This window comes from Engystomops pustulosus, unplaced genomic scaffold (assembly GCF_040894005.1).
Source record: "Engystomops pustulosus unplaced genomic scaffold, aEngPut4.maternal MAT_SCAFFOLD_106, whole genome shotgun sequence".
In the NCBI taxonomy this organism is placed as follows: domain Eukaryota; kingdom Metazoa; phylum Chordata; class Amphibia; order Anura; family Leptodactylidae; genus Engystomops; species Engystomops pustulosus.
In genome coordinates, this window is record NW_027284988.1 from 79,942 (window position 1) to 98,245 (window position 18,304).

At 47.5% G+C, this 18,304-nt stretch overlaps 1 protein-coding gene across 1 annotated transcript in view; it reads right to left on the reverse strand.

Annotated features, from left to right (window-relative positions):
• Positions 1-3,033: 3,033 nt before the first annotated feature.
• LOC140107049 (tyrosinase-like) overlaps positions 3,034-18,304 on the reverse strand; it is a 130,161-nt gene continuing 114,890 nt past the window's right edge. Inside the window, exon 5 of the mRNA XM_072131620.1 lies at positions 3,034-4,044. Coding sequence (XP_071987721.1) covers positions 3,840-4,044 — 205 coding nt within the window. The 3' untranslated portion in view covers positions 3,034-3,839. The remainder of the gene's footprint in view (positions 4,045-18,304) is intronic.

An 18,304-nucleotide genomic window follows, 5' to 3' on the forward strand; every position in this document is an offset into this window, starting at 1 on the left:
TAAAATTATCGAAAGCCTGCTGGCTGAATTGGTATGGCGGGGTAAACAGCCCTGACTTAAGATGGAGATCCTGCAACAGCCTTATGAGAAGGGGGGATTTGGATTACTAGATCTGAGAAAGTATTTTGTTATTTCTCAGACAAAGTATATATCGGTCTGGGACAGGACCCCTTTTGCGACTGTCTGAAGCCCCCAAATAAAGAACTATGGATATAATGTTATAGAAACTTGGAGAGCACCTAAAATAGACATCTCCCTCCCTACTTTACACCTGATGCTGGAAACTTGGAAAGTTCTTAAGGTCCAATCTAATAGCCCAGGACTCTTACCAATATCCCCCTTGTGGGGCAATAGGAATTGGAAGGTCCCAGATACAAATGCGAAACCTTGGCTGGAACGTAATTTAAAATATATCACACAATTTCTGGACAATGGGGCTTTCAAATCCTTTCAGCAATTACAGCAGGAGTACGGAATTGACTCCTGCACTTACTTGCAAATTAAGTATTGGTGGAGAGCATTGGACAGGTCAGTGGGGATTCTGGAGGAGTTACAGCCACTCTTAGAAGGTGTATGGGGTTTGTTGGGCACCAAATGTAAAATTAATAAGCTATTAAGATGGTGGCCTGTGAAAGAGAAAACTAACAATTTAAAGAGAATAATAAATAAATGGGTTGGGGATATTGGAGGAAAGAGTTTGGGAAAAGGTGCTCCTGGATGTGGGGAGGGTCTTCACTTTCCCTGCCCATCGTCTGGCCCAATTATTTATCCTGAACCGTATATATTATACACTAAAAATACTATCAAGATTCGGGTCCAGGATTTACGGCTGGAAAAGATGCGGTTTTGAGAAGGCAGATGATATTCACCTGTTGTGGTTCTGCCCCAGGATCAGGAGATTTTGGGGAGGAGTATTAGCAGAGATAAGGGAAGATCTTTAGGGTTACCATCCAGGATACACTACAGGTTTGTGTGCTGAATATTTTGGATGAGGGAAGCTGCAAAACAGTCAAACTATATGTGGTGAAAAAACTGTTATTTGCAGCAAGATTCTGTCTCGTTAGAAAATGGATGGCTAAAGACACTCCGACAATTGGAATGTGGCAGAGAGTTGTGGATAACATCATCTTAGCTCTGGGAAAAAATATGTGCTGATTGGCGGCCTTGGATAAATAATACGTTTTGTAGAGAGGAGATTAGGATGCTTGGTGCGTGAGAGGGCGGCTGCTAGGGTCCGGACATTGGGGGAGAGAGACATTAATTTTTAGATTTTTTTTTCTCTTATGGGTAGGGGAGAGATGAGGGGAAGGGTGGGGGAGGGGAGCTTTTTAGGAATGAAAGTTATGGTTTTAGGGAACAAGAGGTAGCTTATAATTAAAGTTGGAACATGTATGTATTTATATAAATGTAGTAGATATGTATTGTTAAGATGACACAATGATTGTTTGATCTGGTAGACCGTCTGATAAACTGATGTCGACAAGTGTTATTGTATTCATCGGAAGATAGAAATTTTATGTCTGGTAACAATTGAGAGATGGAGTCTACCTTGTGTTCTTTGTATATAATGTTTTCAATAAAAGATTTAAAAAAAAAAAAAAAGATTTGGAAAATGTTTGAATTTGAAGTTCCATTAGTCTGGATTTGATATGGCAGTGACAGGAAAGACTCGGTGTTTGTGTCTTTTATAGTAATGGAGAATGGACTAGTGGTGGAGCTCCCATCTGACATTGATGGCTCTGTGGCGGATACCAAGGACTATGATCCCCTCCTGGACATTACAGACGACACAGATGTTGGTGTGTTAAGTCTTCACCTGATTTCCTTGATTGATTGTATCCAATGTAGAATTGATAATGGAAAATGACTGCTATTTAAGGGCCAAATCTATTTTACTAATAACGAGGAAATATGAAAACTGCGCCATTGATTTACTGAAAAGCTCTAACTCTAACACTATTCATTAAGAATTTTATTATCCAGCATTAAAGCTCAATTTTCTTTGGCAACTGAACTTCTGTATTTGGTATCAGTGTGCAGGTTCATGAATCTGGCGCCCCCTGTACTGCTCTGACAGAGTGCACCAATTTTTATTTGATGCACCTTTAAAATGAGGCTTGCGACACACTTCTGTCGGACTCTGCATGATAAATGTGGCGCAGAATTTTTGTTGCATTGGGAATAGTGTAGCTGCGACATATATGTGTTGCGGACACTTGTTAAATACATATAGAAGCAGTTTGCACTAAAAAGAATGTGAAAGTCCAACAGAAAACTGGCGCATGGACTTTAATAAATCTGGGCCAATATTCTCTGATAGGAGCCATTGTGCAAACAAGGGATGAGTGATGATGATGAAGATTAAGGATTTTTCCGTGGTTAAATACTAGACAGAGAAAGGATCTTCAAGATTTTGCTGGATGATGCCGTACTAATTGAAAGTATTGCTGTAGAATTGTCTATAATCAGTAAGAATATCCCCGCATTGATGCAATCCTTCAGAATGCCCTTACAAGGGCAATTGTTTCAGATTTCCAGCTTCTACGCACCTAAAAACCAGCAGCCAAGGCAATTGCAGCCGACTGACCCTTTGACGAGTAGCATCCTAATGACACCCAGATGTGAGACCCTGGGTGCAGAATACTGCAAAGTCACATGTCCAGCCCAGCCAATCACAGGCATGACTACAGAGGACATGTCTGTGGTTGCTAAGGAGCTGGAAGCTGCTTGATTGGCTGCTACTGTAGTTAAATAAGCAACTTTGCATTTTTTCCTCGAAAACGGACACAGATCCCAAATAATCATGTGTGTTCGGTCTCTGGGTCTGTGGGGGCCATTTGTCATCACTACTGACAGTTTCATTTGATATTAGGGTCATTATAATTACATGTAGCTCGCCATTGAGGGGTTAAGTGTGAGGATGTTGAGTGATTTTCTTCCACTTAGTAATATTCCCCATGTTATCATGAACTTTATACTGTGAGGACAAAAAAATCAGTCTACACCTTTATTAACACATGGAAAGTCATCACATACATTTTAAGTTCCACTTTTTATTGGACATTACAGAAAGAATACACATAATACAAAGGACTCGGGGATAATGACCTCTATTGGAGGAGACAATGATGGATATTGGGGGTTTTCCACTAGCAGTGGAGGGGACAATAACCTCTCGTGGTTGGGCATTCGCTGACGGGAGAAATCAATGCCCTAAGTGGGGGGATCAATGATTTCTGACTGTGGGTTGTTTCCTCACTGACCCTTTGCTTTGAGAGAGTGAAGGAGACATTTCCTATGTGGAGAAGATGTCTTCTTGTGGTGGGGCATTCTTTGAGCAAAGGAGTAAATGTCCTTTAGTGGCTGGGTCTACCCTCAGTGGAGAGGACAATGATGTTCTGACATTCCAGCAGTGGAGGGGAGAATTGACTGTAGTGGCGGTGCATGTCCTGAGTGTTGGAGTCAATAGGGGTCATTTATCGTTAGACTGACCCCTGTTGTTGGAGTTCCGCTGTAGTCAGATTTATTAAAGTGACTTTGGCCTTTGACATATCAGCTGGAAAAATCTTTTGCTGTGTTAGTTGCTTGCAACAGTCACATCAAAAGTTGCAACATAGACCGGGGTGGGGACTGCCGTAAATAAGCGCCAAAACTTGCTCTGAAATTTGTGGCAAATTGCAAATCACGAATACAGGCGTATTGTAAAAACGAATCTATGCAAATAATGCATTTGGAGCGTATCTCCAAACATAGACAAAATTCCAATGATAAATTACCCTAAATGACCTCTAGTGGGGCTTTCCATCTGTTTGTCAATCAATAAGATTGGTTCCAACATCTCAGTGACACTTCCTGGCCAACGGCCGTTTCTGCTTGAAATTGGAATATTCGTATCCAAACTCTGAAGCCTTGCGAACAAGATCTTTGTTCTTATAACATGGGAAATACGGAGTGGCGCAATTGTTGGGGCTTTGACCCAGCACATTGTTCTCTGGGTAGACTTCAGGGGATCCATCATATTTGTTGATCCAGGTCTCAAAAATCCTATGTGTAAAGAAAAGAAGATAATTTACAAAAGAGCTCAGGTGTATTGGCAAGAAGGCTTTGCTGGGTACAATCTCCATCAGTGAGGGGTCTGCTCACATGGACACTGGACCTGACAATTTCGGTTAAAAAGGGCAAAAGAAAACTCAACCAGTGTGACCCTAGGGACCTACAGTCAGCCGCCAACTGAGCAAGTTTTCACACTTATACCGACGAGAGACGCATCATAGGTAAAATCTTAACAATGTGAGACAAAATGAAAAAACAAACCAGAACATCACATTGGGGCAGATTTATTTACCCGTCCATTCGCGATCCAGCGGCGCGTTCTCTGTGGTGGATTCGGGTCCGGCCGGGATTCACTAAGGCAGTTCCTCCGACGTCCACCAGGTGGCGCTGCTGCGCTGAAGTTCATCGGAATGCACTCAAGTTCACCGGCCTATTCCTAGTGAAGGTAAGTGCAAGTCTCGCAACACTTTTTTTTTTTTAAATGCGCCGGTTTTTCCGAATTCGTTCGAATTAATGTTCGGCCACGCCCCCCGATTTCCGTTGTGTGCATGCCGGCGCCGATGCGCCACAATTCAATCGCGTGCGCCGAAAATCCCGGGGCAATTCAGGGGAAATCGGTGGAAATCGGAAATGCGGGAAAACGCGAATCGGGCCCTTAGTAAATGACCCCCAATGTCTGATTTTTAAAGAAGTTATTTGCAAATTATAGTGGAAAATAAGAAGTTGGTCATCTACAAAATAGCAAGATTTCTGGCTCCCAAAATCCAGTGACTTCATTAAGAGACGCCTTTGTCCTACCCTCATTACCTGTAGTAATGGCTCCTTTGTCTTTCCCCTCATCACCTGTATTAATGGCTCCTGTGTCCTCCCCTCATTACCTGTAGTAATGGCTCCTGTGTCCTCCCCTCATTACCTGTAGTAATGGCTCCTGTGTCCTTCCCCTCATCACCTGTAGTAATGGCTCCTGTGTCCTCCTCTTATTACCTGTAGTAATGGCTCCTGTGTCCTCCCCTCATTACCTGTAGTAATGGCTCCTGTGTCCTCCCCTCATTACCTGTAGTAATGGCTCCTGTGTCCTCCCCTCATTACCTGTAGTAATGGCTCCTGTGTCCTCCCCTCATTACCTGTAGTAATGGCTCCTGTGTCCTCCTCTCATTACCTGTAGTATTGGCTCCTGTGTCCTCCCCTCATTACCTGTAGTAATGGCTCCTGTGTCCTCCCCTCATTACCTGTAGTAATGGCTCCTGTGTCCTCCTCTCATTACCTGTAGTAATGGCTCCTGTGTCCTCCTCTCATTACCTGTAGTAATGGCTCCTGTGTCCTCCTCTTATTACCTGTAGTAATGGCTCATGTGTCCTCCTCTCATTACCTGTACTAATGGCTCCTGTGTCCTTCCCCTCATTACCTGTAGTAATGGCTCCTGTGTCCTTCCCCTCATTACCTGTAGTAATGGCTCCTGTGTCCTCCTCTCATTACCTGTAGTAATGTCTCCTCTATCCTCCTCTCATTACTTGTAGTAATGGCTCCCGTGTCCTCCCCTCATTACCTGTAGTAATGGCTCCTGTGTCCTTCCCCTCATTACCTGTAGTAATGGCTCCTGTGTCCTCCCCTCATTACCTGTAGTAATGGCTCCTGTGTCCTCCCCTCATTACCTGTAGTAATGGCTCCTGTGTCCTCCTCTCATTACCTGTAGTAATGGCTCCTGTGTCCTCCTCTCATTACCTGTAGTAATGGCTCCTGTGTCCTCCCCTCATTACCTGTAGTAATGGCTCCTGTGTCCTCCCCTCATTACCTGTAGTAATGGCTCCTGTGTCCTCCTCTCATTACCTGTACTAATGGCTCCTGTGTCCTCCCCTCATTACCTGTAGTAATGGCTCCTGTGTCCTCCTCTCATTACCTGTAGCAATGGCTCCTGTGTCCTCCTCTCATTACCTGTAGTAATGGGTCCTGTGTCCTCCCCTCATTACCTGAAGTAATGGCTCCTCTGTCCTCCCCTCATTACCTGTAGTAATGGCTCCTGTGTCCTCCTCTCATTACCTGTAGTAATGGCTCCTGTGTCCTCCTCGCATTACCTGTAGTAATGGCTCCTGTGTCCTCCCCTCATTACCTGTAGTAATGGGTCCTGTGTCCTCCCCTCATTACCTGTAATAATGGCTCATGTGTCCTCCCCTCATTACCTGTCGTAATGGCTCCTGTGTCCTCCCCTCATTACCTGTGATAATGGCTCCTGTGTCCTCCCCTCATTACCTGTAGTATTGGCTCCTGTGTCCTCCCCTCATTACCTGTAGTAATGGCTCATGTGTCCTCCCCTCATTACCTGTAGTAATGGCTCCTGTGTCCTCCTCTCATTACCTGTAGTAATGGCTCCTGTGTACTCCTCTCATTGCCTGTAGTAATGGCTCCTGTGTCCTCCCTCATTACCTGTAGCAATGGCTCCTGTATCCTCCCCTCATTACCTGTAGTAATGTCTCCTGTGTCCTCCCCTCATTACCTGTAGTAATGTCTCCTGTGTCCTCCCCTCATTACCTGTAGTAATCGCTCCTGTGTCCTTCCTCATTACCTGTAGTAATGGCTCCTGTGTCCTCCCCTCATTACCTGTAGTAATGGCTCCTGTGTCCTCCCCTCATTACCTGTAGTAATGTCTCCTGTGTCCTCCCCTCATTACCTGTAGTAATGGCTCCTGTGTCCTCCCTCATTACCTGTAGTAATGGCTCCTGTGTCCTCCCCTAATTACCTGTAGTAATGGCTCCTGTGTCCTCCTCTCATTACCTGTAGTAATTCGCGATCCAGCGGCGCGTTCTCTGTGGTGGATTCGGGTCCGGCCGGGATTCACTAAGGCAGTTCCTCCGACGTCCACCAGGTGGCGCTGCTGCGCTGAAGTTCATCGGAATGCACTCAAGTTCACCGGCCTATTCCTAGTAAAGGTAAGTGCAAGTCTCGCAACACTTTTTTTTTTTTAAATGCGCCGGTTTTTCCGAATTCGTTCGAATTAATGTTCGGCCACGCCCCCCGATTTCCGTTGTGTGCATGCCGGCGCCGATGCGCCACAATTCAATCGCGTGCGCCGAAAATCCCGGGGCAATTCAGGGGAAATCGGTGGAAATCGGAAATGCGGGAAAACGCGAATCGGGCCCTTAGTAAATGACCCCCAATGTCTGATTTTTAAAGAAGTTATTTGCAAATTATAGTGGAAAATAAGAAGTTGGTCATCTACAAAATAGCAAGATTTCTGGCTCCCAAAATCCAGTGACTTCATTAAGAGACGCCTTTGTCCTACCCTCATTACCTGTAGTAATGGCTCCTTTGTCTTTCCCCTCATCACCTGTATTAATGGCTCCTGTGTCCTCCCCTCATTACCTGTAGTAATGGCTCCTGTGTCCTCCCCTCATTACCTGTAGTAATGGCTCCTGTGTCCTTCCCCTCATCACCTGTAGTAATGGCTCCTGTGTCCTCCTCTTATTACCTGTAGTAATGGCTCCTGTGTCCTCCCCTCATTACCTGTAGTAATGGCTCCTGTGTCCTCCCCTCATTACCTGTAGTAATGGCTCCTGTGTCCTCCCCTCATTACCTGTAGTAATGGCTCCTGTGTCCTCCCCTCATTACCTGTAGTAATGGCTCCTGTGTCCTCCTCTCATTACCTGTAGTATTGGCTCCTGTGTCCTCCCCTCATTACCTGTAGTAATGGCTCCTGTGTCCTCCCCTCATTACCTGTAGTAATGGCTCCTGTGTCCTCCTCTCATTACCTGTAGTAATGGCTCCTGTGTCCTCCTCTCATTACCTGTAGTAATGGCTCCTGTGTCCTCCTCTTATTACCTGTAGTAATGGCTCATGTGTCCTCCTCTCATTACCTGTACTAATGGCTCCTGTGTCCTTCCCCTCATTACCTGTAGTAATGGCTCCTGTGTCCTTCCCCTCATTACCTGTAGTAATGGCTCCTGTGTCCTCCTCTCATTACCTGTAGTAATGTCTCCTCTATCCTCCTCTCATTACTTGTAGTAATGGCTCCCGTGTCCTCCCCTCATTACCTGTAGTAATGGCTCCTGTGTCCTTCCCCTCATTACCTGTAGTAATGGCTCCTGTGTCCTCCCCTCATTACCTGTAGTAATGGCTCCTGTGTCCTCCCCTCATTACCTGTAGTAATGGCTCCTGTGTCCTCCTCTCATTACCTGTAGTAATGGCTCCTGTGTCCTCCTCTCATTACCTGTAGTAATGGCTCCTGTGTCCTCCCCTCATTACCTGTAGTAATGGCTCCTGTGTCCTCCCCTCATTACCTGTAGTAATGGCTCCTGTGTCCTCCTCTCATTACCTGTACTAATGGCTCCTGTGTCCTCCCCTCATTACCTGTAGTAATGGCTCCTGTGTCCTCCTCTCATTACCTGTAGCAATGGCTCCTGTGTCCTCCTCTCATTACCTGTAGTAATGGGTCCTGTGTCCTCCCCTCATTACCTGAAGTAATGGCTCCTCTGTCCTCCCCTCATTACCTGTAGTAATGGCTCCTGTGTCCTCCTCTCATTACCTGTAGTAATGGCTCCTGTGTCCTCCTCGCATTACCTGTAGTAATGGCTCCTGTGTCCTCCCCTCATTACCTGTAGTAATGGGTCCTGTGTCCTCCCCTCATTACCTGTAATAATGGCTCATGTGTCCTCCCCTCATTACCTGTCGTAATGGCTCCTGTGTCCTCCCCTCATTACCTGTGATAATGGCTCCTGTGTCCTCCCCTCATTACCTGTAGTATTGGCTCCTGTGTCCTCCCCTCATTACCTGTAGTAATGGCTCATGTGTCCTCCCCTCATTACCTGTAGTAATGGCTCCTGTGTCCTCCTCTCATTACCTGTAGTAATGGCTCCTGTGTACTCCTCTCATTGCCTGTAGTAATGGCTCCTGTGTCCTCCTTTCATTACCTGTAGTAATGGCTCCTGTGTCCTCCCCTCATTACCTGTGGTAATGGCTCCTGTGTCCTCCTCTCATTACCTGTAGTAATGGCTCCTCTGTCCTCCTCTCATTACCTGTGGTAATGGCTCCTGTGTCCTCCTCTAATTACCTGTAGTAATGGCTCCTGTGTCCTCCCTCATTACCTGTAGCAATGGCTCCTGTATCCTCCCCTCATTACCTGTAGTAATGTCTCCTGTGTCCTCCCCTCATTACCTGTAGTAATGTCTCCTGTGTCCTCCCCTCATTACCTGTAGTAATCGCTCCTGTGTCCTTCCTCATTACCTGTAGTAATGGCTCCTGTGTCCTCCCCTCATTACCTGTAGTAATGGCTCCTGTGTCCTCCCCTCATTACCTGTAGTAATGTCTCCTGTGTCCTCCCCTCATTACCTGTAGTAATGGCTCCTGTGTCCTCCCTCATTACCTGTAGTAATGGCTCCTGTGTCCTCCCCTAATTACCTGTAGTAATGGCTCCTGTGTCCTCCTCTCATTACCTGTAGTAATGGCTCCTCTGTCTTCCCCTCATTACCTGTAGTAATGGCTCCTGTGTCCTCCTCTCATTACCTGTAGTAATGGCTCCTGTGTCCTCCTCTCATTACCTGTAATAATGGCTCCTGTGTCCTCCCCTCATTACCTGTAGTAATGGCTCTTCTGTCCTACTCTCATTACCTGTAGTAATGGCTCCTGTGTCCTCCTCTCATTACCTGTAGCAATGGCTCCTGTGTCCTCTCCTCATTACCTGTAGTAATGGCTCCTGTGTCCTCCCCTCATTACCTGTAGTAATGGCTCCTGTGTCCTCCTCTCATTACCTGTAGTAATGGCTCCTGTGTCCTCCTCTCATTACCTGTAGTAATGGCTCCTGTGTCCTCCTCTTATTACCTGTAGTAATGGCTCCTGTGTCCTCCTCTCATTACCTGTAGTAATGGCTTCTGTGTCCTCCTCTTATTACCTGTAGTAATGGCTCCTGTGTCCTCCCCTCATTACCTGTAGTAATGGCTCCTGTGTCCTCCTCTCATTACCTGTAGTAATGGCTCCTGTGTCCTCCCCTCATTACCTGTAGTAATGGCTCCTCTGTCCTCCCTTCATTACCGGTAGTAATGGCTCCTGTGTCCTCCCCACATTACCTGTAGTAATGGCTCCTGTGTCCTCCTCTCATTACCTGTAGTAATGGCTCCTGTGTCCTCCCCTCATTACCTGTAGTAATGGCTCATGTGTCCTCCCCTCATTACCTGTAGTAATGGCTCCTGTGTCCTCCTCTCATTACCTGTAGTAATGGGTCCTGTGTCCTCCCCTCATTACCTGTAATAATGGCTCATGTGTCCTCCCCTCATTACCTGTAGTAATGGCTCCTGTGTCCTCCTCTCATTATCTGTAGTAATGGCTCCTGTGTCCTCCTCTCATTACCTGTAGTAATGGCTCATGTGTCCTCCCCTCATTACCTGTAGTAATGGCTCCTGTGTCCTCCTCTCATTACCTGTAGTAATGGCTCCTGTGTACTCCTCTCATTGCCTGTAGTAATGGCTCCTGTGTCCTCCTCTCATTACCTGTAGTAATGGCTCCTGTGTACTCCTCTCATTACCTGTAGTAATGTCTCCTGTGTCCTCCCCTCATTACCTGTAGTAATGGCTCCTGTGTCCTCCCCTCATTACCTGTAGTAATGGCTCCTGTGTCCTCCCCCCATTACCTGTAGTAATGGCTCCTGTGTCCTCCTCTCATTACCTGTGGTAATGGCTCCTGTGTCCTCCTCTCATTACCTGTAGTAATGGCTCCTGTGTCCTCCCCTCATTACCTGTAGTAATGGCTCCTGTGTCCTCCCCTCATTACCTGTAGCAATGGCTCCTGTATCCTCCCCTCATTACCTGTAGTAATGGCTCCTGTGTCCTCCTCTCATTACCTGTAGTAATGGCTCCTGTGTCCTCCCCTCATTACCTGTAGTAATGTCTCCTCTGTCCTCCTCTCATTACCTGTAGTAATGTCTTCTGTGTCCTCCCCTCATTACCTGTAGTAATGTCTGCTGTGTCCTCCCCTCATTACCTGTAGTAATGGCTCCTGTGTCCTCCCTCATTACCTGTAGTAATGGCTCCTGTGTCCTCCCCTAATTACCTGTAGTAATGGCTCCTGTGTCCTCCTCTCATTACCTGTAGTAATGGCTCCTGTGTCCTCCTCTAATTACCTTTAGTAATGGCTCCTGTGTCCTCCCCTCATTACCTGTAGCAATGGCTCCTGTGTCCTCCCCTCATTACCTGTAGTAATGGCTCCTGTGTCCTCCTCTCATTACCTTTAGTAATGGCTCCTGTGTCCTCCCCTCATTACCTGTAGCAATGGCTCCTGTGTCCTCCCCTCATTACCAATAGTAATGGCTCCTGTGTCCTCCTCTCATTACCTGTAGTAATGGCTCCTGTGTCCTCCTCTTATTACCTGTAGTAATGGCTCCTGTGTCCTCCTCTCATTACCTGTAGTAATGGCTCCTGTGTCCTCCCCTCATTACCTGTAGTAATGGCTCCTGTGTCCTCCTCTCATTACCTGTAGTAATGGCTCCTCTGTCCTCCTCTCATTACCTGTAGTAATGGCTCCTGTGTCCTCCTCTCATTACCTGTAGTAATGGCTCCTCTGTCCTCCTCTCATTACCTGTAGTAATGGCTCCTGTGTCCTCCTCTCATTACCTGTAGTAATGGCTCCTCTGTCCTCCTCTCATTACCTGTAGTAATGGCTCCTGTGTCCTCCCCTCATTACCTGTAGTAATGGCTCCTGTGTCCTCCTCTCATTACCTGTAGTAATGGCTCCTGTGTCCTCCCCTCATTACCTGTAGTAATGGCTCCTGTGTCCTCCTCTCATTACCTGTAGTAATGGCTCCTGTGTCCTCCTCATTACCTGTAGTAATGGCTCCTGTATCCTCCTCTCATTACCTGTAGTAATGGCTCCTGTGTCCTCCCCTCATTACCTGTAGTAATGGTTCCTGTGTCCTCCTCTCATTACCTGTAGTAATGGCTCCTCTGTCCTCCTCTCATTACCTGTAGTAATGGCTCCTGTGTCCTCCCCTCATTACCTGTAGTAATGGCTCCTGTATCCTCCTCTCATTACCTGTAGTAATGGCTCCTGTGTCCTCCCCTCATTACCTGTAGTAATGGCTCCTCTGTCCTCCCCTCATTACCTGTAGTAATGGCTCCTGTGTCCTCCTCTCATTACCTGTAGTAATGGCTCCTGTATCCTCCTCTCATTACCTGTAGTAATGGCTCCTCTGTCCTCCCCTCATTACCTGTAGTAATGGCTCCTGTGTCCTCCTCTCATTACCTGTAGTAATGGCTCCTGTGTCCTCCTCTTATTACCTGTAGTAATGGCTCCTGTGTCCTCCTCTCATTACCTGTAGTAATGGCTCCTGTGTCCTCCTCTTATTACCTGTAGTAATGGCTCCTGTGTCCTCCCCTCATTACCTGTAGTAATGGCTCCTGTGTTTTCCTCTCATTACCTGTAGTAATGGCTCCTCTGTCCTCCTCTCATTACCTGTAGTAATGGCTCCTGTGTCCTCCGCTCATTACCTGTAGTAATGGCTCCTGTGTCCTCCTCTCATTACCTGTAGTAATGGGTCCTGTGTCCTCCCCTCATTACCTGTAGTAATGGCTCCTGTGCCCTCCCCTCATTACCTGTAGTAATGGCTCCTCTGTCCTCCCCTCATTACCTGTAGTAATGGCTCCTGTGTCCTCCCCTCATTACCTGTAGTAATGGCTCCTGTGTCCTCCCCTCATTACCTGTAGTAATGGCTCCTGTGTCCTCCTCTCATTACCTGTAGTAATGGCTCCTGTGTCCTCCCCTCATTACCTGTAGTAATGGCTCCTGTGTCCTCCTCTCATTACCTGTAGTAATGGCTCCTGTGTCCTCCTCTCATTACCTGTAGTAATGGCTCCTGTGCCCACCTCTCATTACCTGTAGTAATGGGTCCTGTGTCCTCCGCTCATTACCTGTAGTAATGGCTCCTGTGTCCTCCTCTCATTACCTGTAGTAATGGGTCCTGTGTCCTCCCCTCATTACCTGTAGTAATGGCTCCTGTGCCCTCCCCTCATTACCTGTAGTAATGGCTCCTCTGTCCTCCCCTCATTACCTGTAGTAATGGCTCCTGTGTCCTCCCCTCATTACCTGTAGTAATGGCTCCTGTGTCCTCCCCTCATTACCTGTAGTAATGGCTCCTGTGTCCTCCTCTCATTACCTGTAGTAATGGCTCCTGTGTCCTCCCCTCATTACCTGTAGTAATGGCTCCTGTGTCCTCCTCTCATTACCTGTAGTAATGGCTCCTGTGTCCTCCTCTCATTACCTGTAGTAATGGCTCCTGTGCCCCCCTCTCATTACCTGTAGTAATGGGTCCTGTGTCCTCCCCTCATTACCTGTAATAATGGCTCCTGTGTCCTCCCCTCATTACCTGCAGTAATGGCTCCTGTGTCCTCCCCCCATTACCTGTAGTAATGGCTCCTCTGTCCTCCTCTCATTACCTGTAGTAATATCTCCTCTGTCCTCCTCTCATTACCTGTAGTACTGGCTCCTCTGTCCTCCTCTCATTACCTGTATTAATGGCTCCTGTGTCCTCCTCTCATTATCTGTAGTAATGGCTCCTGTGTCCCCCCCTCATTACCTGTAGTAATGGCTCCTGTGTCCTCCCCCCATTACCTGTAGTAATGGCTCCTGTGTCCTCCCCTCATTACCTGTAGTATTGGCTCCTGTGTCCTCCTCTCATTACCTGTAGTAATGGCTCCTGTGTCCTTCCCCTCATCACCTGTAGTAATGGCTCCTGTGTCCTCCCCTCATTACCTGTAGTAATGGCTCCTGTGTCCTCCCCTCATTACCTGTAGTAATGGCTCCTGTGTCCTCCTCTTATTACCTGTAGTAATGGCTCCTGTGTCCTTCCCCTCATTACCTGTAGCAATGGCTCCTGTGTCCTTCCCCTCATTACCTGTAGTAATGGCTCCTGTGTCCTCCTCTCATTACCTGTAGTAATGTCTCCTCTATCCTCCTCTCATTACTTGTAGTAATGGCTCCTGTGTCCTCCCCTCATTACCTGTAGTAATGGCTCCTGTGTCCTTCCCCTCATTACCTGTAGTAATGGCTCCTGTGTCCTCCCCTCATTACCTGTAGTAATGGCTCCTGTGTCCCCTCATTACCTGTAGTAATGGCTCCTGTGTCATCCCCTCATTACCTGTAGTAATGGCTCCTGTGTCATCCCCTCATTACCTGTAGTAATGGCTCCTGTGTCCTCCCCTCATTACCTGTAGTAATGGCTCCTGTGTCCTCCTCTCATTACCTGTACTAATGGCTCCTGTGTCCTCCCCTCATTACCTGTAGTAATGGCTCCTCTGTCCTCCTCTCATTACCTGTAGTAATGGCTCATGTGTCCTCCTCGCATTACCTGTAGTAATGGCTCCTGTGTCCTCCTCTCATTACCTGTAGTAATGGCTCCTGTGACCTCCTCTCATTACCTGTAGTAATGGCTCCTGTGTCCTCCTCTCATTACCTGTAGTAATGGCTCCTGTGTCCTCCCCTCATTACCTGCAGTTATGGCTCCTGTGTCCTCCCCTCATTACCTGTAGTAATGGGTCCTGTGTCCTCCCCTCATTTCCTGTAATAATGGCTCATGTGTCCTCCCCTCATTACCTGTAGTAATGGGTCCTGTGTCCTCCCCTCATTACCTGTAATAATGGCTCATGTGTCCTCCCCTCATTACCTTTAGTAATGGCTCATGTGTCCTCCCCTCATTACCTGTAGTAATGGCTCCTCTGTCCTCCTCTCATTACCTGTAGTAATGGCTCCTGTGTCCTCCCCTCATTACCTGTAGTAATGGCTCCTGTGTCCTCCCCTCATTACCTGTAGTAATGGCTCCTGTGTCCTCCCCTCATTACCTGTAGTAAGGGCTCCTGTGTCCTCCTCTCATTACCTGTAGTAATGGCTCCTGTGTACTCCTCTCATTACCTGTAGTAATGGCTCCTGTGTCCTCCTCTCATTACCTGTAGTAATGGCTCCTGTGTCCTCCTCTCATTACCTGTCGTAATGGCTCCTGTGTCCTCCTCTAATTACCTGTAGTAATGGCTCCTGTGTCCTTCCCCTCATTACCTGTAGTAATGGCTCCTGTGTCCTCCCCTCATTACCTGTAGTAATGGCTCCTGTGTCCTCCCCCCATTACCTGTAGTAATGGCTCCTGTGTCCTCCTCTCATTACCTGTGGTAATGGCTCCTTTGTCCTCCTCTCATTACCTGTAGTAATGGCTCCTGTGTCCTCCCCTCATTACCTGTAGTAATGGCTCCTGTGTCCTCCCCTCATTACCTGTAGCAATGGCTCCTGTATCCTCCCCTCATTACCTGTAGTAATGTCTCCTGTGTCCTCCCCTCATTACCTGTAGTAATGTCTCCTGTGTCCTCCCCTCATTACCTGTAGTAATGGCTCCTGTGTCCTCCCTCATTACCTGTAGTAATGGCTCCTGTGTCCTCCCCTAATTACCTGTAGTAATGGCTCCTGTGTCCTCCTCTCATTACCTGTAGTAATGGCTCCTGTGTCCTCCTCTTATTACCTGTAGTAATGGCTCCTGTGTCCTCCTCCCATTACCTGTAGTAATGGCTCCTGTGTCCTCCTCTTATTACCTGTAGTAATGGCTCCTGTGTCCTTCCCCTCATTACCTGTAGTAATGGCTCCTGTGTCCTCCTCTCATTACCTGTAGTAATGGCTCCTCTGTCCTCCTCTCATTACCTGTAGTAATGGCTCCTGTGTCCTCCTCTCATTACCTGTAGTAATGGCTCCTCTGTCCTCCTCTCATTACCTGTAGTAATGGCTCCTGTGTCCTCCTCTCATTACCTGTAGTAATGGCTCCTGTGTCCTCCTCTCATTACCTGTAGTAATGGCTCCTGTGTCCTCCTCTCATTACCTGTAGTAATGGCTCCTGTATCCTCCTCTCATTACCTGTAGTAATGGCTCCTGTGTCCTCCCCTCATTACCTGTAGTAATGGCTCCTCTGTCCTCCCCTCATTACCTGTAGTAATGGCTCCTGTGTCCTCCTCTCATTACCTGTAGTAATGGCTCCTGTATCCTCCTCTCATTACCTGTAGTAATGGCTCCTCTGTCCTCCCCTCATTACCTGTAGTAATGGCTCCTGTGTCCTCCTCTCATTACCTGTAGTAATGGCTCCTGTGTCCTCCTCTTATTACCTGTAGTAATGGCTCCTGTGTCCTCCTCTCATTACCTGTAGTAATGGCTCCTGTGTCCTCCTCTTATTATCTGTAGTAATGGCTCCTGTGTCCTCCCCTCATTACCTGTAGTAATGGCTCCTGTGTCCTCCTCTCATTACCTGTAGTAATGGCTCCTCTGTCCTCCTCTCATTACCTGTAGTAATGGCTCCTGTGTCCTCCGCTCATTACCTGTAGTAATGGCTCCTGTGTCCTCCCCTCATTACCTGTAGTAATGGCTCCTGTGTCCTCCTCTCATTACCTGTAGTAATGGGTCCTGTGTCCTCCCCTCATTACCTGTAGTAATGGCTCCTGTGTCCTCCCCTCATTACCTGTAGTAATGGCTCCTCTGTCCTCCCCTCATTACCTGTAGTAATGGCTCCTGTGTCCTTCCCTCATTACCTGTAGTAATGGCTCCTGTGTCCTCCTCTCATTACCTGTAGTAAAGGCTCCTGTGTCCTCCCCTCATTACCTGTAGTAATGGCTCCTGTGTCCTCCTCTCATTACCTGTAGTAATGGCTCCTGTGTCCTCCTCTCATTACCTGTAGTAATGGCTCCTGTCCCCCCCTCTCATTACCTGTAGTAATGGGTCCTGTGTCCTCCCCTCATTACCTGTAATAATGGCTCCTGTGTCCTCCCCTCATTACCTGTAGTAATGGCTCCTGTGTCCTCCCCCCATTACCTGTAGTAATGGCTCCTCTGTCCTCCTCTCATTACCTGTAGTAATGGCTCCTGTGTCCTCCTCTCATTCCCTGTAGTACTGGCTCCTCTGTCCTCCTCTCATTACCTGTATTAATGGCTCCTGTGTCCTCCTCTCATTATCTGTAGTAATGGCTCCTGTGTCCCCCCCTCATTACCTGTAGTAATGGCTCCGGTGTCCTCCCCCCATTACCTGTAGTAATGGCTCCTGTGTCCTCCCCTCATTACCTGTAGTAATGGCTCCTGTGTCCTCCTCTCATTACCTGTAGTAATGGCTCCTGTGTCCTTCCCCTCATCACCTGTAGTAATGGCTCCTGTGTCCTCCCCTCATTACCTGTAGTAATGGCTCCTGTATCCTCCCCTCATTACCTGTAGTAATGGCTCCTGTGTCCTCCTCTTATTACCTGTAGTAATGGCTCCTGTGTCCTTCCCCTCATTACCTGTAGTAATGGCTCCTGTGTCCTTCCCTTAATTACCTGTAGTAATGGCTCCTGTGTCCTTCTCTCATTACCTGTAGAAATGTCTCCTCTATCCTCCTCTCATTACTTGTAGTAATGGCTCCTGTGTCCTCCCCTCATTACCTGTAGTAATGGCTCCTGTGTCCTTCCCCTCATTACCTGTAGTAATGGCTCCTGTGTCCTCCCCTCATTACCTGTAGTAATGGCTCCTGTGTCCTCTCATTACCTGTAGTAATGGCTCCTGTGTCATCCCCTCATTACCTGTAGTAATGGCTCCTGTGTCCTCCCCTCATTACCTGTAGTAATGGCTCCTGTGTCCTCCTCTCATTACCTGTACTAATGGCTCCTGTGTCCTCCCCTCATTACCTGTAGTAATGGCTCCTCTGTCCTCCTCTCATTACCTGTAGTAATGGCTCATGTGTCCTCCTCGCATTACCTGTAGTAATGGCTCCTGTGTCCTCCTCTCATTACCTGTAGTAATGGCTCCTGTGTCCTCCTCTCATTACCTGTAGTAATGGCTCCTGTGTCCTCCTCTCATTACCTGTAGTAATGGGTCCTGTGTCCTCCCCTCATTACCTGTAGTTATGGCTCTTGTGTCCTCCCCTCATTACCTGTAGTAATGGGTCCTGTGTCCTCCCCTCATTACCTGTAATAATGGCTCATGTGTCCTCCCCTCATTACCTGTAGTAATGGCTCATGTGTCCTCCCCTCATTACCTGTAGTAATGGCTCCTGTGTCCTCCTCTCATTGCCTGTAGTAATGGCTCCTGTGTCCTCCTCTCATTACCTGTAGTAATGGCTCCTGTGTCCTCCTCTCATTACCTGTCGTAATGGCTCCTGTGTCCTCCTCTAATTACCTGTAGCAATGGCTCCTGTGTCCTCCCCTCATTACCTGTAGTAATGGCTCCTGTGTCCTCCCCTCATTACCTGTAGTAATGTCTCCTGTGTCCTCCCCTCATTACCTGTAGTA